The sequence below is a fragment of the Orcinus orca genome, chromosome 2 (genome assembly GCF_937001465.1).
Source record: "Orcinus orca chromosome 2, mOrcOrc1.1, whole genome shotgun sequence".
Classification (NCBI taxonomy): Eukaryota; Metazoa; Chordata; class Mammalia; order Artiodactyla; family Delphinidae; genus Orcinus; species Orcinus orca.
This window is the reverse complement of record NC_064560.1, coordinates 171214369-171242209: the sequence shown is the minus strand read 5'-3', so window position 1 is coordinate 171242209 and position 27841 is coordinate 171214369. Positions and strand designations below refer to the sequence as shown.

Here is a 27841-nt window from a genome sequence, read left to right as displayed (position 1 = left end):
GCATTGAAGGACCACTGGCTTAACGCAAGCACACAGCAAGTAGGTTGACGTAGGAACGAAGCAGGCAGAAAGCACACCTGCTACCACACACCCGAGAGATGAGTGAGAAGAGCAGAGGAAGGAGCCTGGGGCCGGGCCAAGCAGGACAAGCATCCTAACAGATCCAACTGTGCGTTGAGCAATGACGTCTTCACGACGTGATAAAAAACTCTCCCGGACACGTGCTGTTTTCATTCAAGTGACGGTTGGGATTCCCCTGCACTCTGCCCTTCTCAGGTACAGGGAGGCGAGGCATCCGTGTGACGAATTCCTATGTAGAGGAAACACTGGGTTCCACCTGATTAAATCTGACAGTGGGGGCCCCTACCAAGTGCTCAAGAACTGTTAGCTCAACTGGTTTCTGGCTGTGATGGTAAAATGTGTGTCCAGAGCACCCACACTGCCCATGACCTCAGTGTGGCCCAGCCCGGACCATCAGTAGACTCACCCTCATATGCCTTGGCGGCGTCCACCAGGTTGGACCAATCCAAATCCGCAGCAGCGTCGGGCAGGGGCATGAGGCCGGGGTCGGGAATGGGCGGCCTTTGGGTCTCCTGGATGTCATTGAGGGAGCTGTCCGAGGCCGAGAACTCTCCTGCAGGAAGGGACAAGGGATAAGATGCTTCTCATGCCCACAGGAGAACCACTCAAAGTTTTACCCATTTTCTGTTACAATATATTTGTCAGTCATTTGTTACCTGGAATCAGTTTCTAGTCTAACAGGCCGTTAGTGGTCATTCTAAAGCTGAGTCGAACTGGGAACTGACTTCCTCCAACCTTAATTCGCTTTTGTATAACCTCCCACTGTCCCATTTCTAGTGGGGTGAGTCTTGGAAAAGTCAGTCCTGCACCGAGGCAATGTGTCTGCTTTGGCAGGAGCTGCTCGTCTACAGTGGGACCCAGGGCAGCTCCTCGTGTTTCCTCGCCGAGTCGAGAGATTCAGGCTGGGGTGAAGGGACCTACTTCAAGAGAGGTGGGTTTTGCAGCCAGGCCAGGGAGCCTTGGTGATGCTTGTTTGAGGGGATAGTAAAGCTTATTTTTAACTGCACTGGAACCTGGGATCTGACTGCCCTCCATGTGGACTCCCTGCATCCCTGGCCTGTGTCTGTTCTGTATCCCAGGAACGGCCCACTGGTTTCTGCAGTTGGATGTATCCAGGGTGGTGTGAGAACCAAATCAGAGCATGTGACAGTGAGTGCTGGGTCACCCAGCAGAGTTAACACAGGTTAACTGGTGTTGGCTCCTCCTCCTTCCCAAGGACACGCTAAGCAACTCATGGCATCAGTTTTCTTTGTTTTTGTTTTTTTAACGCACATCTTATAATCTTAAGTTCTTATTTGAGAACGTAAAAATACAAGGCACGATAGACTTCGGCAGTCTTAGTTGAGTGCCAAGAATAATATAGAAAAGGAAGATAGTTGATAAATGAGTTTATAGGGTTATAATCTTAAGTGTAAAAATGTAGAAAGACAAAAAGAAATGGTCCACATCAAAAAAACTTAAAAAAAAATTCAATTATGTAAACTTACGACTAAATAAATCATATTTTAAAAAGATGGTACTCAAGACTCATCACTGGTTGATTACATTTTTTTGCTATTTTCTATGCTGTGGAGGTATCTATATGGTGGAAACTCTATACAGAAGTGTATCTGTATACATCTCTTCCCAGTTTGCTTTCAGTGACATCACTTTGGTAACCTGAAATCAGCTGAGGTAGGAGTATATCTACACCACAACAACTGACAAGTGCTGCAAGTCGGGGCCTGTGCCTCCTTCCAGGAGCTGATTGTTAAACGTTTACCAGCACAACAAGAATCATACTTCCAGTGAAGACAAAAAGACACTGAGAGATACTCAGCTGGGAAGTGATGTAGTAAACTTTGTTCATTGGGAAGATCATTTTGTTTTTTTTTTTTTTAAATTCAAACAGAAAGTCACAGAAATTATAATCATCCTCATCAGTTCACTCAGTCCCATGTGATTAATTTTTTTTTCATCTTGATCTTTTGTTAGCACTCTTATGAATTCATCAGTTTTCCATTAGAGTTCTGAAAATGCTTATTCATTCAGTTCAGCAATATAGTCAATTACCAGAAACCTGTACAGTTTTCGATTTACAGCAGCCCAACATCCCAAGCCCCTTCTAAGGTGACAATTTTTTAAAATACAAATATTAAACTACAGTAACAGCTCATCTCTGCTTATCCTGGGGATGGGACGAATGGGTGAAATGAGCCCCTCTGTGCAGTGGAGGGCGTGCTGCTACCGCTCAGGTTCATATAGGTGGAGGAGAGAGGGAAACGTAGCTCAGGAAACGAAGATGCTCTCGATGGGGCAGCAGCTGGGGCAGAAACGAGAGCAGAGCATGTGTCTCCATGAGAAGGGTCACCCGCACAATGTGACTGTAACACTAAAACTCATGCAAACACAAAGCTGAAAGTGAACTTCTCAGTTAAAATCTCTAAGCGACCCTGGAAATAACTGTGAATTAAAAAGTTTTGTCAATTATCATAGCCTATAAACCAGAGAACATTTAGTGCTTGCTTTCCCTTTCAAATTACGTAAAGAACTGGTCTGAAGTGCAGTTACTAGTTATTAATGTGCTTAACATTAGCAAAATTATGAGTAAATGGACATCAACAAATGTTGCCCGATATTAAAGGCTCAGTTGTATTTAAACTTGCTCCCACCAAGGGTAAGTAGTTGGAATGATTTACAATGTTGGGTTAGTTTCTGATGTACAGCAAAGTGATTCAGTACATATATATATTTTTTTCGTTTTCAGATTCTTTGGAACAATTTTGTGTGTTACACACAACCACCCTTCTGCCCTTTTATCTCTGGGGCCCAAATTTCCACTTGGAAAAAAAGAAGTCGCCCATTCCCCAAACACATCTCAGTATCTCAGTGGTGGTCACACCAACGAGGCCAAGGCGTAGGGCTCAGCCCCCCAAGGACTGCTCAGTTTAGGGCGTGGGATCACTGTGGCTGCTGCCTGACTTTTAGGAAAGCAAGAAGAGGTGATGGAAGGAGCTGGGAGAGGGTGGCCCGCTCCTCCCCTCCCTCAGTGCCAGGCCTTCAGCCATAGGCTTCACAGGGAAGGTGTGAGGGGGGCAGATTTCCAGGCTGTTCTCTTAGTATGTGAGCTTCCAGAAGGCAGGGCCTACTGTGACATGACACATGCAGACAGGCTTTCACAGAGGGTTTATTTTTATCCCTATAAAGGTTAAAAAAAATGGGGAAGTGAAAGAAACATTCAAGGTAGGCAGGAAGTACTTGTAAGAGGAATGGAGTGAAGGGAGAGTGGTCCCTATGCAGGGAGAGAAGGGGAGAAAAAAAGGCTACTATTCAGGGCACAACTAGGAGGTGGTTTCCAGAGTCCAGATGGTAAAAAGTGGTCATTTCATGTGTCAGCTTCGGTTCATAGTGACCTTTCAGGGCAAAGAGAAATCAGGTTCAAGCCATAGTTGGACCTCTTATAAAGAGGGAGGAGGGGGAAGCTGATGTGATTCTTGAGTGATGTCTGCCACAGGGGAGAAGGGGAGAAGGGAACTGTGTAGGAAGCAGGATGGAGATGATGGAGGAACAGTCATGGGAGTGGGTTGAAAGCTCAGAAAAGATGCAGGGAGAAAGCAAACTAGGAAGGCAGGAGATTTAAAGAAAACACTGCTTCAGAGAAGCAGCAGAAGGAAAAGAAATTGGGTATAAATGGACATAGAGACAGATAAAGCTGCAGAGTTCCCTGAAGGAAAAAGGGCAGAAGGGAGGTGGGGTTACAGCCATATGTATGATAAGCAGGCACACAGGTTCCATAATAGGTATCTGCTGTGCTGGGCAATAGTGGGAGGGTAGCTGCAGAACCCTGGAATGGAGTTGGACAGAGGAGAAAGAAAAAAAGCAATTTTTTTTGGTCCCTGAATATGGCCCTTAATAAAACTGGGATCACGTAAGGTGATGGAGGAACAAGGCATTTATGAATCAAAGGGAAGAATACGGAGGTGCCCGGCATCAATAAGCCTTTTCCTAAATAATACTCACTCACTCAATGAACGAATGAGTCAACAAGTGACTGGCCGACACCACAGCTAATATTCTCATAGCTGGGAAAGACAGAACAATGCTGTGGCTCAGGGAAGCCAGTGGATAAAATTCTCTAAGAAATAACTAATCTGGTGTTAGCCAAATTTGCCCAATCCTAACAGCAGCTGGGATTTTTGGTAAAAAATACAATACAAACCAGACTTTTGTATTCAAATTCAGCAGGTCTTGGGTGAGGTCTGCAAATCTCTATTTTGAACAAGCAGCCCAAGGGAGAGCTTTTACCACATCAGGAGCCCCAGTTTTGTGGCTGCTGCACAGTGGCTGCCCCTTGGGCTCTGGAGCCCAAGAGGAGCTCATGTTTCTGGGTCCCATGGGACTCTAACACCTGAAGAGGCAGCTCTTGGCAGGCTACCACCCCCCCAGGGCACTGCCAGGCAGCAGACTGAAACACACCCGTCTTTCTGTGAAAGAGTCCTTCTGTTTTGGCACATTTAGAGGCCTACAAGATGCTCTCAGGGAACAGAGGCCTGTGGACGCAATCTTTGTGTTCTCCATCTGCCTCACTCCAGCTCATAGGCATCTCCAGAAAGGCGCTTATACATACATGTGGTGTCCCAGTACTTATGACTGCCACCCGGCAGACACCTCCAGGTCACTGGTGGTGGTGGGGGGGGGTGGTGCTTATACTTGTGGTCCCATAGGACTGTACATATGTGCATACTTTAAAAGCTGCTGCCTGAGATTCCGGTTTCCAATCTAAGTGATGACTGAGATCTAAGTGATGACTGAATCTAAGTGATGACTGAGATCCATCCCTTGGAGACACTGACAGGTCTTGTCACACCCTCAGCTACTGGAGGCTCTTAAAAATAAACTAGGCTGCTTGGACAATCACAAAAGTTTGAGAGACAACCGAGAGCTAGGGCAGGGTAGGAAGACACGGTTCATCCTCTACATGAGGCCACGCCATCAAAGCTGGGAGAGGTGGCTGTTTTACCTAATACGTAGAAACAAACACAGCATCGAGGAAGATGAAGAAACAAAGGAAAATGTTCCAAATGAAAAACACAAGAAAAATCTCAGGAAAAATTCTCAATGAAATGAAGATAAGTAACTTACCAGATAAAGAGTTAAAAATGATGGCCATAAAGATGTTCACGAAGCTTGAGAGAAGAAAGGATGAACACGGTGAGAACTTCCACAAAGACACAGAACGTAAAAGAGAGTACCAAACAGAAGTCACAGAGCTGAAGAATACAGTAACTGAACTGAAAAATACACTAGAGGGGCTCAACAGCAGACTAGATGAAGCAGAAGAAAGGATTGGTGAAGTCTAACATAGGGTAGAGGAACTCAGTCAATCAGAGAGGCAAAAAGAAAAAAGAATGAAAAACAGGGAAGAAAGCTTAAGGGACATATGGGGCAACATCAAGCGTACCAACATTCACATTATAGGGGTCCCAGGAGGAGAAGAGAGAAAGGGCAGAAAACTTATTTGAAGAAATAATGGCTGAAAACTTCCCTAACCAAGGGAAGGAAACAGATACCTAGATCCATGAAGTCCAGAGAGTTCCAAAAAAGATGAACCCGAAGAAAACCACACCAAAACACATAATTAAAATGCCAACAGTTAAAGAGAAGGAGAGGGACTTCCCTGGTGGTGCAGTGGTTAAGAATCTGTCTGCCAATGCAGGGGACATGGGTTCGAGCCCTGGTCTGGGAAGATCCCACATGTCGCGGAGCAACTAAGCCCGTGTGCCACAACTACTGAGCCTGCGAGCCACAACCACTGAAGCCCGTGTGCCTAGAGGCCATGCTCTGCAGCAAGAGAAGCCACCACAATGAGAAGCCTGTGCACCGCAACTAGAGAAAGCCCGCACGCAGCAACAAAAACCCAACCTAACCAAAAATAAATAAATTAATTAATAAAAAAAAAAGGGAAGGAGAGAATCTTAAAAGCAGGAAGAAAAGAACAACTTGTTACACAGAAGGGAACCCCCCGTTAGACTATCAGCACATTTCTCAGGAGGAACTTTGCAAGCCAGAGGGGAGCCGCATGATATATTCAAAGTGCTGAAAGGAAAAAACTGCCAACAAAGAATACTCTACCTGGCAAAGCTGTCAATTCAGAATTGAAGGAGAAATAAGAGTTTTTCAGATAAGCAAAAGCTAAGGAAGTTCATTACTACACTGGTCTTACAAGAATAGTTAAAGGGACTTCTTTAGAGAAAGAGTGCTAATTAGTAATAAGAAAACATATTAAAGTATGTATCTCACTGGAAAAGGTAAATATATACTAAAGGTGGTGAACTGACCACTTGTAAAGCTAGTATGAAGGTTAAAAGACAAAAGTAGTAAAAATAACTATAACTGTAATAAGTTAAGGGATACGCAAGATAAAAAGATGTAAATTTTACATAAAAACATGAAATGGGGTGGGGAGTAAAAGTTAGAGCTTTAGAATGTGTTCAAATTTAAGTTGTTCTCAACTTAAAACAGACTGTTATAAGTTGTTTTAAGTAAGCCTCATGGTAACCACAAACCAAAACTCTATAGTATATACACAAAAGATAAAGAAACCAAAGCATGCCACTAAAGAAAGTCATCAAACCACAAAGGAAGACAGTAAAGAAGAAGAAAGGATCAGAGGAACTACAGGCATCCAGAAAACAACAAAATGGTACAAGTACATAGTTACTGATAATTACTTTAAATGTAAACAAACTAAATTCTTCAATTAAAAGATACAGAGTGATTGGATAAAAAATATATATCTAATTGTTGCTTCAAGAGATTCACTTCACATGTAAGGACACATACAAAGGGATGGAAAAAGATATTCCATGCAGAAGGAAACCAGAAGAAAGCTGGGGTAGCTATACTTACATCAGATGAAATAGACTTTAAGACAAAGACTGTAGTAAGAGACAAAGATCATGACATAATACTAAAGTGGTTATTCAACAACAGAATATAACATTTGTAAATATTTGTGCACATAACCTAGGAGCACCTAATTATATAAAGCAAATATTAATAGACCTCAGGGAGAATAGACAGGAATACAACAACAACAGGGGACTTTAATACATCACTTTCAACAAATGATAGATCACCCAGACAAAAAAACAATAAAGAAACATTGGCCTTAAATGACATGTTAGACTGATGGTCTTAACAGAAATACAGAACATTCCATTCAAAAGCAACAGAATGCACATTCTTCTCAGGTGCATATGGGATATTCTCCAGGATAGACCATATGTTAGGCCACAGCAAGTCTTACTAAATTTAAAAAGATTAAAACCATATCAAACATCTCTTCTGACCATAGTGGTATGTACCAGAAATTGATTACAGGAGAAAACTGGAAAATTCACAAGTAGGTAGAGATTAAACAAACAACATGCTACTGAACAACCGATGGATCTAAGAAGAAAGCAAGAGAAACTTAACTTAAAAAATACTTTGAGACAATTGAAAATGGAAATACAACATACCAAATTATGGGATGCAGCAAAAGCAATTCTAAGAGGGAAGTTCATAAAAATAAATGCCTACATCAAGGAATGAGAATGGTCTCAAAAAACCAAATTTTACCTCTCAAGAAACTAGGAAAAGAAGAATTGAAGCCCACAGAAGGAAGGAAATAACAAAGATCAGAGCAAAATAAATGAAAGACTAAAAAGAGAACAGAAAAGGTCAATGAAACTAAGAGCTGGTTCTTTGAAAAAAAAAATAAACGAAATTGATAAACCTTTAGCTACACTCAGGAAAAAAAGAGAGGACTCAAAATCAGAAATCAAAGAGGAGATGTTACATCTGATACCACAGAAATACAAGGGATCGTAAGATACTACTATAAACAGTCATATGCCAACAAACTGGACAACTTCAAAGAAATGGAACACACAACTACCAAGACTGAATCATGAAGAAATAGAAGATCTGAACAGACAAATTACTAGTAAGGAGATGGAATCAGTAATCATAAATCTCCCAACAATGGAAGTCAGGACTCAGACAGCTTTACTGATGAATTCTACCAAACATTCAAAGGAGATTTAATACCATTCCTTCTCAAACTCTTCCAGAAAAATAGAAGAGGAGGGAACCCTTCCAAACACATTTTACAAGGCCAGCATTACCCTGATATGGAAACCAGACAAGGATGCCACAAGGAAAGAAAATTATAGGCCAATATCCCTAAAAACATGGATGCAAAACCCCTCAACAAAATATTAGCAAACCTAATTCAACACTATGTTAAGAGGATCATATACCATGTTCAAGTGGGTTTCATTCCAGGGATGTAAGGATGGCTCATCAATGTGAAAAACCACATTAACAAAATGAAATATAAAAATCATATAATCATCTCAATAGATGCAGAAAAAGCATTTTACATTTTCAACATCCATTTATGATAAAAACTCTGAACAAAGTGAGTATTGAGGGAACATACCTCATCATAATAAAAACCATATATCACAAGCCCACAGGTGATGCCACACTCAACTTTGAAAAGCTGAAAGCTCTAAGGTCAGGAACAAGACAGGATGCCCACTCTCACCACTTTTGTTCAACATAGTATTGGAAGTCCTACCCAGAGCAGTTAGGCAAGAAAAATAAATAAAAGGCATCCAAATCAGAAAAGGAGTAAAACTGTCACTATTTGCAGATAACATGTCATATATAGAAAACCTTAAAGACTCCACCAAAAAACTATTAGAACTAATCAAAGAATTCAGGAAAGTTGTAAGACACACAATCAATACAAAAAAACCTGTTGTTTCTATTCACTAACAACAAGCTATCAAAAGGATATATTAAGAAAATCCCATATACAAAAAAGAATAAAACACCTAGGAATAAATTTAACCAAGGAGGTAAAAGACCTGTACACTGAAAAATACAAGACATTAATGAAAAAACTGATGAAGACACAAATAAATGAAGACATTCAATGCTCACGGATTAGAAGAATACTGTTAAAATGTCCATACCACCGAAGCCATCAACATATTCAAAGCAATCCCTATCAAAATTCCCATGGCATATTTTACAGAAATAGAATAAACAATCCTAACATTTGTATGGAACCACAAGAGACCCTGAATAGCCAAGTCAGTGTTGAGAAGAACCAAAAAACTGGAGGCATCATGCTTCCTGATTTCAAATTTTATTACAGAGGTACAATAAAACAGTATGGTATTGGCATAAAAATAGACACATAGATCAATGGAACAGAATAGAGAGCCCAGAAATAAACCCACACATATATGATCAATAAATTTATGACAAAGGAGGAAAGAATATACAATGGGGAAAGGACAATCTTTTTAATAAATGGTGTTGGGAAAACTGGACAGCTACATGCAAAAGAATGAATGTGGACCACTATTTTACACCATATGCAAAAGTTAACTCATAATGTATTGAAGACTTGAGTGTAACACCTGAAACCATAAAAATCCTAGAAGAAAACATACATGGTAAGCTCCTTGACATAAGTCTCGGTGATGATTTTTTGGTTCTGACACCAAAAGCAACAAAAGGAAAAATAAACAAGTGGTACTACATCAAACTAGAAAGCTGCTGTGCAGCAAAGGAAACCATCAAAAAAATGAAAGGCTACCTACCGAATGGGAGAAGATATTTGCAAATCACATATCTGATAAGGGGTTAATATCCGAAATATGTAAAGAACTCATACAACTCAATAGCAAAAAAGCAAACAATCCAAGTAAAAAATGGGTAGAAGGTTTGAATAGACATGTTCCCAAAGAAGACATACAGATGGCCAACAGGTACATGAAAAGATGGTCAACATCACTCATCATCCAGGAAATGCAAATCGAAACCTATTGAGATATTATCTCATAACTGTTGAATGGCTATTATCAAAAAGACAACAAATAACAACTGTTGGTAAGAATGTAGAGAAAAGGGAGCCCTTGTGCACTGTTCATGGGAATGTTAATTGGTGCAACCACTATGGAAAACAGTATGGAGGGTCCTCAAAAAATTAAAAATAGAATTACCATATGATCCACCAATTCTACTTCTGGGTATTTAACCAAGGAAATAGAAAACACTAACTCAAAAAGATATGTGCACCCTCATGTTCACTGCAGCATATTTACAATAGCCAAGACATGGAAGCCACCTTAGTGTCCACTGATGGATGAATGGATAAAGAAAATGTGGACACACACACAATGGAATATTATTCTGCCATAAAAAAGGAATGAAAATTTAGAGTCATAGATGTAGAAAACAAACTTATGATTACCAGGGGGAAAAGGAGGAAGAGGGATAAATTGGGAGATTGGGATTGACATATACATACTACTATATATAAAATAGATAACTACTAAGAAGCTATTGTATAGCACGGGGAACTCTATCCAATACTCTGTAATGACCTATATGGAAAATAATCTAAAAAAGAGTGGATATATGTATATGTAGAACTGATTCACTTTGCTGTACAGCAGAAACTAACCCAACATTGTAAATTAACTATGCTCCAATATAAATTAATTTAAAAAAGAATGAAATGTTGCCATTTGCAACAACACGGCTGGACCTTGAGGGCACTGTGCTAATTGAAAAATGTCAGAGAAAGACAAATACTGTATGATCCATCTCACTTATATGTGAAATCTAAAAAAAAAAAAATTTGAGCTCATAGATACAGATAACAGACTGGTGGTTGCCAGAAGTAGGGTGGGGGTAGTGAAAGATGCTGGAGGGAGTCAAAGGTACACATTTCCAGTTATAAAATAAATGAGTCATGGGGATATACAACATGGTGACTATTGTTAATACTGTACTGCATATTTGAAAGCTGCTACAAAAGTAAATCTTAATCTGAAACTAATATAATGTTATATGTCAATTAAACCTCAACTGAAAAAAAATAAACCAAGCATCCTAGATGACTCTTGCGGTCTGGTGAGGCTCAGTCCCTGTGGTCTGGGATTCCAGGTGAGAGGCTGAATGAGGGAGGGGTGGTGAGCCCAGATAATCGGAGCAAGCAAGCAGGACTTCCTGTAATTCTCATTCTTGAGCAAACCGAGTGGCAAGTGTCTGCGGACACCGGCCATCATCAGCAGGGCTGTTCAGCTGCAGCTGAAGACACACTTACCGTGCAACGACTTCATTCCCAAGGTGTAAGAAGGCCTCCGCAATGGAAGAGACTTGGGGAGAGAAGGGTAGGTGCTACTGAAGAGGACATCGTTGGGCAGGGCTTGGTCCAGAAGCGAAGCCCTTGAGGTGAAAAAGTGCTCCCTCTGGCCGCTGTAAATACTCTCATCGGACAGCGTTCTGTGCAAGGCCCGCCTTGAGGTGGGAGTGGTGGGAAAGGGGGACTGAGGAGAGGAGAGCGCGTGGAACTGAAAAACAGCGTCAAGACAACAGAAAGTCAATCTTCTGGGTCACACACCCAAGACCGGGGGCGGAGGATGGGTGCGTTAACAAAATCACTCTGGTAGACACAACCTTTCAGATCCTGGAGCCCAACAGGGAAGCCTCAAGGTCCACCATCATTGTCTACATCCTTAAGGGCTAAAACAGGAGTTCCAGGCGCCGCATCCTCACAGCCCAGCATGCTGGCTGCAGCCGATCAGTGCTCAGTACAAAATCCAGATGTGGGATTAAGCAGATTCATCACTATCGTGTCACGGTTAACAACAAGACTTTAGGATCAGACAAATATGGGTTTTATTTGAATCCCGTGTCTTTGACCAAATCATGTTATTGCTCTGAGCCCAGTTCCTCGTCTATGAAATGGGGTTCACCTCTCAGGATTATTATGAGGATTCCATGAAACACTGGACTGAGCACAACAGTACGTTATCAGTGGTGTTACGAAATAATGTTACGGTCCCCAGCGAAACAGCCATGGTGCCGGGAAGGTATCCTCAGAAGCTTGTCAAGTGATTGCATGTTTGCCAGGCAACAAGAACCTTTGATCATCACAATATATTCACTCAAATAATAGGTGGCTTTTGAAAGCATTAATTACTAATATTATATTTAATGAGCCTGGGAGATAATTTATTTTTTTAGATGGATTTCTATTCGTGAAATAAAAATAGGGAAGTCATCTTTATAAGTGATAAGTATTTATACAGTTACATATAAATGACAAAAGCTCTAGATAGCTGTATCTCTTGTTAATGTCTTTTGCCTTTGTGACCAGATTTGATTTTTATTTGAGATTTTTCTACAAATAGCAAGCTTTTGAGAATTCCATTCATGGAGAAAAAACAGACACGTTAACGATATTGAAATATCCAGCATCCTGCAAGCCAACAGAGTATGCGGTCCATTAACAGAGTTATCCTGGGGCTTCCCTGGTGGCGCAGTGGTTGAGAGTCTGCCTGCCGATGCAGGGGATGCGGGTTCGTGCCCCGGTCCGGGAAGATCCCACATACTGCGGAGCGGCTGGGCCCGTGAGCCATGGCCACTGAGCCTGCGTGTCCGGAGCCTGTGCTCCGCAACGGGAGAGGCCACAACAGTGAGAGGCCCGCGTACCGCAAAAAAACAAAACAAAAACAACAACAACAAAAAACAGAGTTATCCTTATTTAGTTCTTCTTAGTTAACGGTTCACCTTGGCAGGGAGAACAATGTGGAGAACAGGTGAGGATGTGAGTAGGAGGGCTGAGTCACTGCTGGCAGGAAGCCACTGTGAAACTTTCCATGACACTTTGAAGGGATAGAGAGAGAATGATATGGCAATGCCTCCATCTAGGAGGCTGAGAACAGATCTGATGCTCAGACTCATTCATGGGTTCTGAGGTCTAACATGCTTCCGGTCCAACAAGCCAAGGGTTGATCAAGTCAAAGCTACCCACAGTGTGGTATGCACAGCTGCAGCATAAATATGAAAAAATTACTAATCAAATGCATTGTAAATGAGCCCCAGGTGTAGCCAACTGTGTTCACTTTTTAAAATTCACAATGAGTTAAGCCCAAAGTACATACGTGCTTACCTTGAAAACTAAGCTGTTGTGATAAATGCTTTGTGAGTCTTTAAGTGGGAGGCGACTTGGTATGGAAATGATTTCCCTTCTCACTTCACACAGAAGAGTGGGCATTAGAGAGATTAAATGGCTTGCTAATTGTAAATTTAAAAAAAAAAAAAAGGGCTTCCCTGGTGGCGCAGTGGTTGAGAGTCCGCCTGCCGATGCAGGGGACGCGGGTTCGTGCCCCGGTCCGGGAGGATCCCACGTGCTGCGGAGCAGCTGGGCCCGTGAGCCATGGCCGCTGAGCCTGTGTGTCCGGAGCCTGTGCTCCGCAACGGGAGAAGCCACAACAGTGAGAGGCCCGCGTACCACAAAAAAAGTCACCTCCCTCCACCTCCAAGGTTCTAGGACTGTCACATAAGGCTCCTGCCTACTAGACCAGATTTCAGATCTCTCTATTCAAAAACTGCTCTCAATCATTTTTAGCACATTGGGTTTGGCAAAGGGACTTCCTTTTCCAGTGACTATCCCCACCCTGATGGTTTTACAGGAGAGAGATTTTCCACCAGTTCTAGTTTCAGCCTCTTTGGGAAATGTTAATATACTTCAAGGTAGTAAACAGCTACCTTGAAGAGATCCTTTGAGCAGTGAGATTTATTCAAAGTTATAACATCCTGCACTAAAGGGAGGCAGGGGAGGAGATGGAAGGAAGCAATCTACCTAGATGCTTTCTATCCGTTAAAAAATAGTAGGACCTAGCCTGGGCCAAGCATGTTGGGACGGCTCCTGACCCCAGCCCTCTTCAACTCCAGTCTTAAAGGTATGTGCACCTATCCAGTCCCCTAGGGCACCCTCTGTCTTCCTTGCAGGTCATACCTGAGATCGCTGAGTGGTGCTGCCCTGTGCTGCCACACCCTGGGAAAGAACCACAATACAATGGGTGGCAGACTTGGAAGGGATTTTAGAGAGCACCAGGAAGGGGGATCTCAACTGTGTTCCAAGGAGCCCTAAGGGTTCCTCCCAGCATCACCGCCTGGGGAGAGGAGATGTTCAGGTGGGACCCAAGAGCCCAAGGCACCCCACCCCTCCCATTGGAGAAGTTCTGCTTTCTTAGTTCTACATGTTGGGCTGCCATGTGTAACTAACTGTATTAGGAAGAAAAGGGTTCCTGAACTTTAAAATCATTTGGGCGCCATTGATCTAGTCTGGTCTTTTGTTTCAAAGCTGAGAAGCAAGGCCTAGAGAGGGGGCGTCTTGCTTCAGGTCCGTCTCCTTCCCCTCCTCACTCTTTTCACTCCTCCTGGCTCTCAGTGAAACGGGTTACCTGCACTTGCAATAAGCAAGTATCGGCTCTTCCTAAACACTAGAGCCGCATGAAGCCTCTTCCTTTGGTCCGTATCTGAGAGTACTGGCTGGAGAGCAAGGCTCTCAGTTTGCACTACTTACTGTCTGTTCACTTGCCAGACTCATGCAGCCCTCTGGGAGAATACAGTGATCCCAGCTCTGCCTGCCAATGAGGTTTCATAGAATGTTAACAGCTCTGCCCTTTTCCTTGAGATACGAGTTCCACAGCAGCTGCGCGGGGCCCTGCAGCCACCCACCTCTCAGCTCCAGCCTGCCCAGCAGAGCCCTGCCACGTCCTGCAGCAGATATCTCACTCTGCTGGCAAACGAGCCGGGGAATAACCCCGTCATTTGCTATTCATGATGGCTCACTGGTAGCACTTGCTATGTGAGAAAGCCAATGTGGCGTGAGTGGTTTCCAAGTATCACAGCCCAAAGCAAGCTACTCCTTGTACCCTGAAGCCTGATGCAGTGGCTCGGAGCCTTGAGCCAGGCATGGCCTGGAAGACCTCTCAAGGGCATGTTAGTCTTACTGACACAGCAGAGGCACGGCCATTCAGATGATGAGTCTCACAAGACACACAGAGCTACTTAGCTGAACTCATCTGAAACCAAACCAAAAAGGATGAAACGAGAGAGAAAACAGAGCGTATTTCCAGCTCCTGCTTCCAGCCTTTTCACCATAATAGTTTAGCCAGCAGAAGCATTTTCTTTGCAGAGGGTCTCATGGTAATATAGTCACAACATAAAGAATGTGCATTCCTATTTCAAAAAGGAATGTTAAAGTAATTCACTTTGGAAATAAAAGCCAAGGCCTGAATAAGGGCAAGACAGACATTTGCTTTCAATTATTTCCACTGCATGAGTAAATCAAAAGGATGAAAGCTCTGAGCTTGCTCCTTTCCAAAAATGTTAAACTAAGAATTGGTGGAAAGATTCCTTTCAGGGCAGGTTTTATTTTTCTCTAACCTCAAAAGAAAAATCTGAAATAATTTTTGTTTTGAAACTGGTAGTTAAAAATTTTAATATACCTCTTTGGTTTTTGATGGATAAAGAAAGAAGTTTCAAGTACTATCTTTTGCAAGGTTGCTAAGGAAACCATTTGTGCCCTGGGTGATGAGTCAGAACTGTTAAGTGCTGGCTTATAAAATAGAAATTACAGAAGTCCAGAATGGCAAGTCTTTAAAATGATTTATGATGTTAATGTTTATAACTCATTGATTTCTCAGCAAAACTCCAGAATGGTCTTTGGAGCACATTTCATCTCTGTAAATGTTGATTTGTAAGTTCAGGAGGTATATCTGACCTGTCTGAAGGAAGATGCACACACACGTGTGGCACACGCATACACAGAGGCATGTACGTGTGCACATAAACTAGAATGGTGACGAGAAAGCCTGGATGAGACAAGACTGCACAGCTCATCCAGCTGAGCATGTCTCTCACCCTCTGATCACAGTCTGAGGATGGTGAGTGGTTAAGGGAATAGGTCAGCTTCCATTTTCAATTAGTTCTCAAAGGTCTTCTTAAATTAAGCTTTGTAGTCACTTCCAAGAGACTACAAATCATTTAACTAAGAACACAGAGAACAGAAAACATTAAAGTTTGTAGCCATGACCTTCTGGGGGGTGGACTCCCTTCTCTTGGGGCCACCCGGTACACTGCAGACAGGAATACCAAACGCTTGGCGTGAAATATCTTTGGGCCCAGCTAAGCCAACACTAGCTCTGAGCCTGGGAGCGTGAGACTGCACATTTTAGAGGACAAGAAAGCAGAGCGCCTTAGGTGGGCTTCAAGGGTCCCCGAGCTGAGGGGAGCAGAACAAACCCTTCCTCGTGGTCATGCAGGAGTCTGGCCACCAACATACCCACCAACTCTGAGCAAGTTCTCGGGGCTTGACGGGGAGGGTGGCTGGGTTCCAGAGAAGGCATTTCTAGTCTGGAATTCTGAGAGTGGAGGGGCGGCTTTACGAAGTGAAGAGAATCTGGAAAGTTCTGAAGGCAAACGTGCAGACTTATGTTTGCTGGACTAAACAGCATGCAGTGTATGGCTGGTAGGTCTGCGTGGCCAGGGGCAGGGGGCAGAGGCAAGGCCAGAGTGCAGGGTGCTGTGGACACACACAGGGCAGGAAACACACTGGGGGCTACTGTGGAAGGAGGACGAGGACCCTTCGGACAGAAAGCGCTAAAGCCCTGTCAGAAAACTTTCTGTCTGACAAGGGAGCCATGGGTGTCTCTGCAGAGTTCTGAGAAGCAATGTCATCTGAGTAATAATGTCAAGAAAGTGTAGCCTGTGCACTGTAAGTAGGATGCACTGGAAGAAAAAAGCCATGGGGGTAGGGACAGGTTAATATAAACATGACTCAAGAGATGTGGCTGCAGGGACAGAGCATCTGGAAAACATGTGAACCAATTACTGGGACAGTCAGCTGATGGCGGGAAGTGGGGTCTGATGAAGAGGAGCCTGGAACCACCACTTCCTGGAGGGTGCAACTGCCCCGTTCGGTCTCTCTCTAACTGCTATTTACCCCAAGTTCTACCCTGTACCTTAAAGTTCTTCTGGGATTCAGGAGTTGGGCTTTCCAGATTGATGAGTTTCTTGAGATCCTCCTCAATGGTGGACTTGGAGGTTGGCTTTGGGGATGCCCGGAGGTCCCTGGTTGAGGCACGCAGCCTGGTGTGGGCTATTTCATTGCCATCACTCTGATGACGCCTTGAAAGAAGAGGAAGAGAGGGTAGAAATTAAGTCGACAAGGTTGACTCAAGGGTACGATGGGCTCTGAAAGAGGTAAGTCAATGGAGAGCTATTGAAGGAGAGAAAAGGAGAATCACTTCTGTTCAATTACATTAGAATCTACTCAGATAAATGCTTGTTAGAGAAACAAGACCAATTTGAAATACAAAATAAAAAGCCTGAAGAATAAATCACTCTTTCATAGGAAACTATTAACTACATTAAGTCAAAATTAGCAACAGACTTATTAATAAAAGCCCACAGGGTATGAAGCCCAAATGCAATCCTGGTACAAACAAAAACAAAGTCATTGACTGAATCGTTTATTTTTTTGTCAAAAAGTTCTTTATGTTCAGAGGTGGTCACTTACTTTCTAACAGTAAACACCCTCTGGTGCCTCCTGGCCCATTTAGGAATTGCATGGGAAGGCTGTGATTAATAGCATCAAAGGGACAAGTGTGGTGTTAGCACCAGAGGGACGATTATTCTGAAGTTTGTTCTTCAGACATACTCTTTCCTAGGAGACTTAAGATTCTCAAATCTGAATGTTTTGCAATCTATCTTATTTAAGGAATGTGTCAGAGAAACAATTTAAGACAAGTTTCACTTAGGGGGGAAAAAAAAAATCTCCCTACCAAACCACCCTCTTCCTAGCCCCTAGCCCGGCCTCCTCTCTTGTAGGAAACTGCCCCAAGCTTTTCTGTTCTCTGTCATGTTAAAAGCAAAATACCCAGCAAGAGGGCTTCCCTGGTGGCACAGTGGGTGAGAGTCCGCCTGCTGATGCAGGGGACACGGGTTCGTGCCCTTGTCCGGGAAGATCCCACATGCCACGGAGTGGCTGGGCCCATGAGCCATGGCCGCTGAGCCTGCGCATCCGGAGCCTGTGCTCCGCAACGGGAGGGGCCACAACAGTGAGAGGCCCGCGTACTGCAAAAAAAAAAAAAACCCACAAAACAAACAAAAAAAACCCAGCAAGAGAAGCAAAAGAATCCTTACTTTCTTGTGTCCATAAATCCCACAGAGTTTATGGTTCCTTCGGGTTTCTTCCATCCAATTAGGTACTTGCTAGTAGCGCCCTGGCGAGGGTAGAAAGTCCTAGGACCGGAGGAGGAGGAAGATGAGAAGGAAGGAACGAGCTGCGAGGAGGTGGCAGGATGCAGTTCTTCTTTTGGTGAACTTCTGGCACTGGTGAAGACAACTGGGCTGGCAGAGTGTCGGGAGCTCAGGGTACTGAGGAGAAGCAGGACAGAGACAAAACGGCGCGTGTGCGTGTGTGCATCCTGGGGTCAGTATGTCAGCTATAAAAGCGACGTCCAGGACAGGGGTTATGGCCAGGTTAAAGAACAATGAATATTTCATAAAATATTAATGGGGCTGGCTGGCCTTCCTTGCTTTCTCGCTTTAATTTAAATGTCTGCTGTCAAAGTGAAAGATGGTGACTGGGGCTTATTCTGCACTTTAAGTTGAAAAGTAAAAATAGTTAAGACAGTCAGGGACACTTTGAAGTATGCTAGCACCGCTGAAGTTTGTGACGGTGAAGTCTAGAAGAGGCAGGTCGTAGGGGGGAGCCGGCAGTAAAAGGTCTGGAGGTATCAAGGGCTCTCTGTCCTCCCTTCCTCAGAACTAAGGGTCACGGTGACATTCCCCAGGCCCGAGCTGATGAGGGGAGACAAGACTGGATCAGCCATAGAGCTCTCTACACACTCACGTCCAAGGCCAAAGGGGCACCTTGAGGTCTCCTTCCCCATGGCATCTATCAGTAACATTGACTCTCTACAAAGCTGTTTATCAGATTAACCTGGACCATTATCTTACAACATACACAAAAGTTAACTCATAATGGATTAAAGACTTGAATGTAAGACCTGAAACAGTAAAACTCCTAGCTAGAAGAAAACATAGGCAAGTAAGCTCCTTGACAGTGATTTTTTGGATTTGACACCAAAAGCAAAGGCAACAAAAGCAAAAATAAACAAGAGGGACTACATCAAACCAAAAAGCTTCTGTGTAGCAAAGGAAACCATCAACAAAATAAAAAGGCAACTTACTTGCAGCAGACACGGGTTCGAGCCCTGGTCCAGGAAGATCCCACATGCCGCGGAGCGACTGGGCCCGTGAGCCATAACTACTGAGCCTGCGCGTCTGGAGCCTGTGCTCCGCAGCAAGAGAGGCCACGACAGTGAGAGGCCCGCGCACTGCGATGAAGAGTGGCCCCCGCTTGCCACAACTAGAGAAAGCCCTTGCACAGAAACAAAGACCCAACACAGCCACAAATAAATAAATAAATAAATTTATATTAAAAAAAAAAAAGGCAACTTACTGAACAGGAGAAAATATGTGCAAATCATGTATCTGATAAGGGGTTAATATCCAAAATATATAAAGAGCTCATACAACTTAGTAACAAAAAAAGCAAAGAATCCAAATAAAAAAATTGGGGAGAAAATTTGAATAGACATTTTCCCAAAGAAGACATACAGATGGCCAACAGGTACATGAAAAGATGCTCAACATCACTCAACATCAAGGAAATGCAAATCTAAACTATAATGAGACCTCACACCTGTTAGAATAGCTATTATCAAAAAGATAAGAAATAACAAGTGTGAGCAAAGACGTGGAAAAAAGGGAACCCTCGTGCACTGTTGGTAGAAATGTAAATTGGTGCAGCCACTATGGGAAACAGTATGGAGGTTCCTCAAAAAATTAGAAAACCAAACTCCTAGATACAGAGTAGTTGTCAAAGGTGGAGGCTGGAGGGTGGGTGAAATGGCGAAAGAGGGTTCAAAAGGTACAAACTTCTAGTTATAAGATAAGTAAGTCCTGGGGATGTAATATTAGGCGTGGTGATTAAAAATAAAAAACTGTTCATCACCAATGTATTTTAAACTTTGGTTAGAAATTACAAAACTAAAGTCAAGGAGAAGACTACTCATTGTACCTTTAAAACTCAAGCAGAATTTTAAATAAACTAGAGATGAGAGTTTAAGCTAACAACAAACCTAGAGGGCCTTTAACTGCAGGATTTCCATACTTCCTTCCCAGTGATCTCATGGGACCTACGGTCACACCACTTGAGCCCTGCTGAGTTTTCCAGCTTAGGCTGAGACCAAAGACAGGTCACTCCAGGGGACTTTGTTACTGAAGGTTTAGTTAACAGGATGTGGTCTCAAAGCATGCCTCACTAGCGCTTCCACTGGTCAAAATCTAATGGTCCTGCTCTGAATAAAGTATGGACTTTAGTTCATAAGAATGTATCAACATTGATTCCTTAGCTATGACAATAGTATTATAGTGACATAAGATGATGAGAACAGGAAAAAATGGGTAAAGCATACATGGGAACTCTCTGTACTATCTTTGCAACTTTTCTGGAAATCAAAAACTATTCTAATAGAAAAGTTCATTATAAAAAAATAAGCAAAAAACCAAAACAAAATACAACAAAAAATAAAACCCTAATGGTCTAGAGATTTTATATGTGTGTGTGCATACATACATGTACAATATATATATACACACACACGTACATACATACGTACACACACACATATACACACATCTGAAAATGAATCTTGAACTCCACCTCAAACCTTACATAAAAATCAATTCCAGATGGGCTGTATATTTAAATGTAGATCTAAAGATTCTGGAGTGTAACATGGAAGAACATCTTTATGATAGAGGCAGAGATTTCTTTAATAGGATCGTAAAGGAAATGATTGAACCCCATTAAAATTAAGAACCATTCATCAAAAGACAAAGAGAATATATGTAAAACATATATCCAACAAGGGGCTCCTCTCCATACATAACTAACTTCTACAAATTAACAAGACAGACAACCCAACAGAAAGATGGGCAAAGATCTGGAAAGGAAGTTCACAAAAGGGGATATCTAAAAACCATTAAACATTGGTGCTCAACATTATCAGTTATCAAGAAAATGCAAATTAAAGCCACAAAGAGGGACCACTATACGCCTACCAGAACAGCTAAAATTAAAAAGACAATATCAAGTACTAGAAAGGATGGGAAGCAACTCATCCACTGCAGGTGGGTACTTGTTACAACCACTTTGGTAAACTGGTTCACAGTCTCTGCTAAAGTTGAATATGTGTAAATCCTATGCAAGCAATTTCACTCCTAGGTATACACTGAAAAGAAGTGCATATATACATGTACCAAAGGACATGTACAAGAACTTGTATTATCTCCAAACTGGAAATACTCCAATGCTCATCAACAGTAGAGTGGATAAACAAATTGTGGTGTGTTCTCACAATGGAAATATAATACAGCAATGAAATAAACGAATGCTACTTACTTGCAACACACGGATGAATCTCCCCAACATAACGTCGACTTAAGGACACCAGACACAGAGTAATACATATGGGATGATTCCACTTACACAAAGCCCCCAGATAGGCAAAATGAGTGTATGGCTTAGGATTCAGGACTGTGTTCACTTGGGGAGGAGGGGGAGGTGACTGGGTGGGCAGGCATGTAGGAGGAATGGTGTCTGGATGCTGGTCAAGTTCCAGTTCTTGATCTGGGTAGCGATGACATGGGAAGTTCACTTTGAGAAAACCCAACCCAATGTCTATTTATGACCTGTGCCTTTTTTTGTACGCATGTTATACTTTAATGAAAACACACCCACAAAAACAAAGCAAAAATAGATGACCTGAAAGAAGGCCATGTCAGTCCCTGAGGCTTTGCAAAGACTGGAAAGAGGGGGACAGAGTGTCGGGGGAGGAACAGGACACAGGGCAAAGGTGATCTTGAGGGTTTTCCACACTAACTGGGTCTTAACACTTCCGATGAAATATAACCATTTCCTTTATTTCTGTAACTAAGAAGGAGGAACCAGGTTCAAACTTCATAGAAAATATAACTTAAAAAATGACTAGCTATACCCTAATAATCCCTGTAACAATTTTCCCCCAAAGATTTTTGTATCTAGGGAAAAGGGGAAAGAAAAGACCCCCTCACAAAACCTCAAAGGGCAACATCACTTTAAAAGCAATGCTATCTCATTTAGTTTTTACCCCTTGATAACAGATATCCCATTTGTTTGCTTTGAAAATTAAGGGAATGGGACTTCCCTGGCGGTCCAGTAGTTAAGACTCCCCACTTCCACTACAGGGTACGCGGGTGCAATCCCTGGTTGGGGAACTAGGATCCCACCTGCCGCGGGGCGACGCCAAAAAAATCAATAAATAAAACTAAGGGAATGCAAAACTCTTCCATTAGTGTAGTAAATTATTGATAAATCAATAAGAACAAAATAATAGTAGGTCTCTGTTACGGAAAAGAGACTAAAAGTGGAAAGGTGAACCAAAAAGAAAAAAGCAGGGAGAGACACATGAAGATAGAGGCAGACAAGCCCACAGACGGTAACACCAGAGACCCAGGTTAACAGCAAATGCGTTATCAGCACAGGGAGCATCAACCCAGAGAAGCTTCTGAAATACTAAGAGTGCAGCCTTTGGGATACTTTAAAAGCATATGACAGGTGTGCAGCTATTTGTTACTTAGCGACAAGACCTAATCTTTAGTTTGCAGATTTTTTTCACCCAGCTATACCTACCTCACACACATTTGTAGCCCAGATGTGGAGACGTCTCAAGCCTCAACCCTGGTTAGTGTCTGAAGCAGATGCCAATTAAGTGAAAAACAACGAATTAGGGTCTAATGGACTCACCTCTCATCTTGGATAATCACGTGCTTGCTTCACCTGCCTTGACTGGTATCCACAAGTGAGTAACGTGTGTTTGAATGACTCAAGCCATTCTTCCTCATCAGCACGTTAAGATACAGATTGTGGTGCTTCAACCCAGAGATTGATTCGGGAGCTTGGGTGGGATGGGGTACATGAGAGTTTGCACTTCTAACTTGTTCCCAGGTGATGCTGTGGCCCTGACTCAGACCCTAAAAGCCACTGTACCAGAGGCACATTTGACCGCTTATAGTTTACATTTCTCATCAATAAGTACCTTGACGTGATAACGTCGGTATTCAAAACCCTGGGGCTTTCAAAGACTAAATGTTTGGTCAAAACAGAAATAATTAACCATGAGAAAACACAGTAAATTGCACAGTCTGTTAATTTACAAATCTTTCCTCCATGTTTTAGGAAACAGCTATGCTGCTTTTAGTCATAATGTATGTACTGCATAAAAGGGAGCGTTATGGAAAAGGCTTAGAAACATCAAAGGCAAGAGTAAAGTATACAGCATATACAGTTTCTGGAGCTCTTTCCTTCCTATGTAAATTCAATTACTACCATTATTTCCCTGAGAGGCATTTAATAGGTTTTGTACTCGATGATAAAACTCTTTGAAGGCAGGGATATCTCTGTATATTTAACAATGCCAGAATACAGTAGATTCTCAGTAAGGTATTTATTGCACAGAGGGATTCTCTTTAGTATTTACAAAGCACACTATGTATTTAATTTCTTTACCTTGTTTATCATCTGTCTCCCCCAGTTTAAATGTAAGCTCCATGAGGGCTGAAATTTTTGACTGTTTTGTTCACTACTATATTCTCCCTGCTTAGAATAGTCCCTGGACATTGTAGGCATGCAATATTTGATGAAGGAAACTGTCAAATAAATGACAAATTAGCCATCTGTTTTAAATGCAAGGGAGAGTTGTGCACAGAGATAGTGTATTTTACTCATACTCTATTTAAAACTGGACGTTGCTTTCTTTTTACTGCAAGAAATAATTACATCTACAGAGTATGCTTCTGTTTACAAGTGTATTCTTAAAGGATAAATGCTTAATTATCCATGACCCCAATTATTGGTTTTATCTGTGACCACAGACCCTGATTATTGGTTTTATCTATGAACAGGGCAGCTGACACTAGCTCCCGGGTGTGAAATGCCAGCACACTTTTGTTCACTAATGGTTATAATCAAGGACAGCCCTACTTAACAATTGATTAGATTTGGGAACCACGGTAAAAGCAAAAACAAATGACTAATCCATGGGTGGTTCTTCCTTCTTTACTGTGTACAACTCACAGCACGAAGGTGAGCACTTTAGTGTGTTAACCTGTCCCCTAATTCGATTGTCACAGGAGGATCACCTGGGAGCTTTAAAAATACACATCCCTAGGCCCTAATTCCAGAGATTTTAATTTGACAGGGTTGGGGTGGTGCCTGAGCTGTGTATGTTGGCAAAAATCTCCCCCAAGTGTGCACATCCATTGAGAACTGCTCGAATCTAGGTGAATTATCGTACTGTTATGACTTCATCAAAATCCAGCTTCACACAGTCAAGATCAAGAAGGGGACGGCATCAGAGCAGTGTCTGCAGCCATGAACTTTGGTCACCTGCAAGTGTTGATGTAAATAATGATTCCTTGGCTCACGTCCCATCTCCTAGAGCCCCAGAAATGTGTATTTTAACAAACCCCCAAAGGACTCTCACATTCCCTAGAGCTTAAGAACTACTGCATTAACCCCTCAACTCTTCTCACTCCACAATGGGTTGTCTCCTCCTTCCTCTGTGGCCCCCTCCCCCGGCCCAGGTGTGTGTGTGTGTGTGTGTGTGTGTGTGTGTGTGTGGCCTTGAACTACTTGGAGGGACCTGCACATACACACTTCCCCAAAGAATCTCTGAGTGGCTTTAATTACAAAACGACTGAAATGAAGTTGTCAGCTTCCTACTTTCAAAGGGGAACTGTGTGGCTGAGCTGTTTCATTATCCTGGAGATTTCATGTTAATTCAATAGGCTGCAATTTAGTTGTACACATGGCAAATTAAATCTCTCCCCAGGAACTGTGTAAGAAGCCAATAATACAGAACAAAAAGAGACGAGCAATAGATATGTTAGGAAATGACAAGTGCAGTATCTGCTACTTTTCTATCTGTAGAAAAAAGTGAGTTTAGCTGTGAGTATGGCTAAACTGGAAGCACTAAGAATTTAATCAGGGTGTTCCCGATTCCACACGAAGAGACACTAGCTTTCTTTCTTACATGAAGTATAGGGCATTTCCCCTTTCCTAAAAATGGACCAACCTTTGATTCCTTTGGTCATTCCAGGACATGAATTAAAAAAAAATTTTTTTCATCTAAGTAGAGTTGATTTACAATGTTCTGTTAGTTTCAAGTGTACAGCAAAGTGATTCAGTTATATATATATATATATATATATATATATCCCTTTTCAGATTCTTTTCCATTACAGGTTATTACAAGATATTGAATATAGTTCCCTGTGCTATACAGTAGGTCCTTCTTGTTTATCTAGTTTATATATGCTAGTGTGTATCTGTTAATCCCAAACCCCTAATTTATCCCTCCCTACCCTTTCCCCTTTGGTAACCGTAAAATTGTTTTCTTTGTCTGTGAGTCTCTTCCTGTTTTGTAAATAAGTTCACTTGTATCATTTTATAAGATTCCACATATAAGTGATATCATATGGTATTTGTCTTTGTCTGACCTACTTCACTTAGTATGATAATCTCTAGGTCCATCCATGTTGCTTCATTCTTTTTTATGGCTGAGTAATATCCAATTGTGTAATATACATCTTCTCTACCCATTCCTCTGTCAATGGACACTTAGGTTGCTTCACGTCTTGGCTATGGTAAACAGTGCTGCTCTGAACACTAGGGTTTACAGGACATGAATTTTGAAAAGGAAGAGAGGGCACACACATATGCATGATTCGTCATATAAACAGAGGAGAAGAGGCAACGGGGCATCTGAGAATTTGGGACAGTCTGAATCTATCCAAACTTCTCATCCTGACCTGTTGCTCAAATGAAACCATGAACCAAATGTGCTGCAACCTGGTTACTTACATTCCCAGCTGTGGTAAAACTTTATAGGAGACGATACTAGATGACTAGTTTCCAAAAAGGACGCCAATCACGGCGGGGGCCACTTTGCAGAGGAGGAGCTACACCTGCGTGCCGACCTCGCAAAGGGATGAACCCCACAGGACAGGGCAGCCTGCATGTTAAGAGTCAAAGCCCCAAGTGGTGAAGCTATAAGGGCCTGGGAAACAGTTCTGCAATTTCTTCATCATCAATGAGGCTACCGCCCCCTACCGAAGACATCTGCCAGCCACTCTCCGTGTCACCGAGAGCTGCTGAAGGAAACACCTGGAGTCACCACTATTCAGGCACGACACAGAGGGACGGATTTTAGACTGGCTGGGATGGTATTTTCAGGAGGGGGAGAGCAGCAATTAGTCACTTGTCAAATGACTGGCAAAATCTGCCCGAAGGCTGAATGCTGGCCTGATACCAAGGGCAGGGGAACTGATGGGTTTCCTGTGATTAGGTGCACAGATAACAAATAAGCCTTCGGGTGACAGATAATGCGGAGGATAATGATTAAGGACGACTCCTCCCACTGTGTTCAGCACTAGCCAGTTATGTCCAATACTGGCTCTACAATTTAGAAGAGCTTCAGAAGATACTAATTCTAAAGGACTGGGGGAAAAAGAAGTGAGGCAGGAATGATGAAGCTGGCAAAGGGGATATCCAAGTGACTGCAGTAAAGAAGACTGTTCATCTATAAGAGGGAGATATTTAATAAGTACAAGGGCACACGAATGCATAAAGCATAGGGGAATGAGTGGCTAGGCCTAGCCAGCAGAAGAGACCTCAGGGGTCACGGTAGACCTCAAGCTGAACAAGTCTGCAATGCTGAGTGAGTTAACAGGGAGCTAACAGGATAACTACGAATATTATCATTCTATTAGGCATAGCTGAGAAAAGTGTCACGTCCAGATGTGGCATCTAAAAAGGATAAAGAAAACAAAGCAGGAAACTCGAGAAGCAAAGTTTCTTGGGAGATACATGTTTGTCGAAGGAAAAGTAGCTAGATAACTACACTGAGTGATGGAGTGCTTATAAAAGGAAATGACAGAAAAAGGACAGTTACAGTTTGCAATACGTTTGATAACATTTTTTTTTATTCTCAACAAACATATAAAAACAACCATTTAGTAAGGGGACTAGGTATTATTAAGTTACAGATAAGGAACAAGCTCGGCGAGATGGCCGGACTGGCCAGAGGCCACATGGCTGGTCCACAACAGAACTGAGACTTGAACCTGGATTTCAGGATCCAAATCTATTCTCCCTACATTTCTCTCTCAACTTGCCTGGAGGTGAAGGGCTGTCACCACACACACACACACACACACACACACACACACACACACACACACACACACACACACACACACACACACACACACACACACACACACACACACACACACACACACACACACACACACACACACACACGTATATATAGTTAAATTATTTTAACATCACCACTTGTTGGTATCTACAAATTTCATAATCTTAGACTTCAAAAATCTTCTTCAGTCTTTAGAAAAGACTCAGCTCAGAAAAACTATTCTCTCTCTTAATCACAGATTTAAGCTGCAGCTAGAGGAATTCCAGATAGGTAGATACAGGACAAAATTTTGAAGAGGGAGGGGACTTAAGTACTGAGATTACTCAGAAAGATTATGGAATCTCTCTCTTCTTGAGATTATTCTTTTCTTTTAGCAATTGGATAAATTCTCACCCTAGTAGTATAGTAGGATGGTTTAAATATGGCAAAGAATAGAGACTCTGTCCTTGCAGAATTCCTGTTGGTCTTCGATTTAATGGCATTTGGAGAATTTGGGCTTTCTATATGGACTGGATGAATGC

General features: G+C 42.4%; 1 protein-coding gene across 23 annotated transcripts in view; it reads right to left on the bottom strand.

The window, feature by feature from the left end:
- The window catches only part of SIPA1L1 (signal induced proliferation associated 1 like 1), a 501925-nt gene that overhangs the window by 14061 nt on the left and 460023 nt on the right, over positions 1 to 27841 (bottom strand). For 22 of the 23 annotated variants that reach the window (XM_033435869.2, XM_033435578.2, XM_033435204.2 and 19 more), the window contains 4 exons: positions 18133 to 18366; positions 16950 to 17115; positions 11237 to 11483; positions 488 to 634 (listed from right to left, as the gene is read on the bottom strand). In XM_033435869.2, coding sequence (XP_033291760.1) covers positions 488 to 634; positions 11237 to 11483; positions 16950 to 17115; positions 18133 to 18366 — 794 coding nt within the window. The remainder of the gene's footprint in view (positions 1 to 487; positions 635 to 11236; positions 11484 to 16949; positions 17116 to 18132; positions 18367 to 27841) is intronic. The other variant, XM_033435768.2, reaches the window with a different exon arrangement.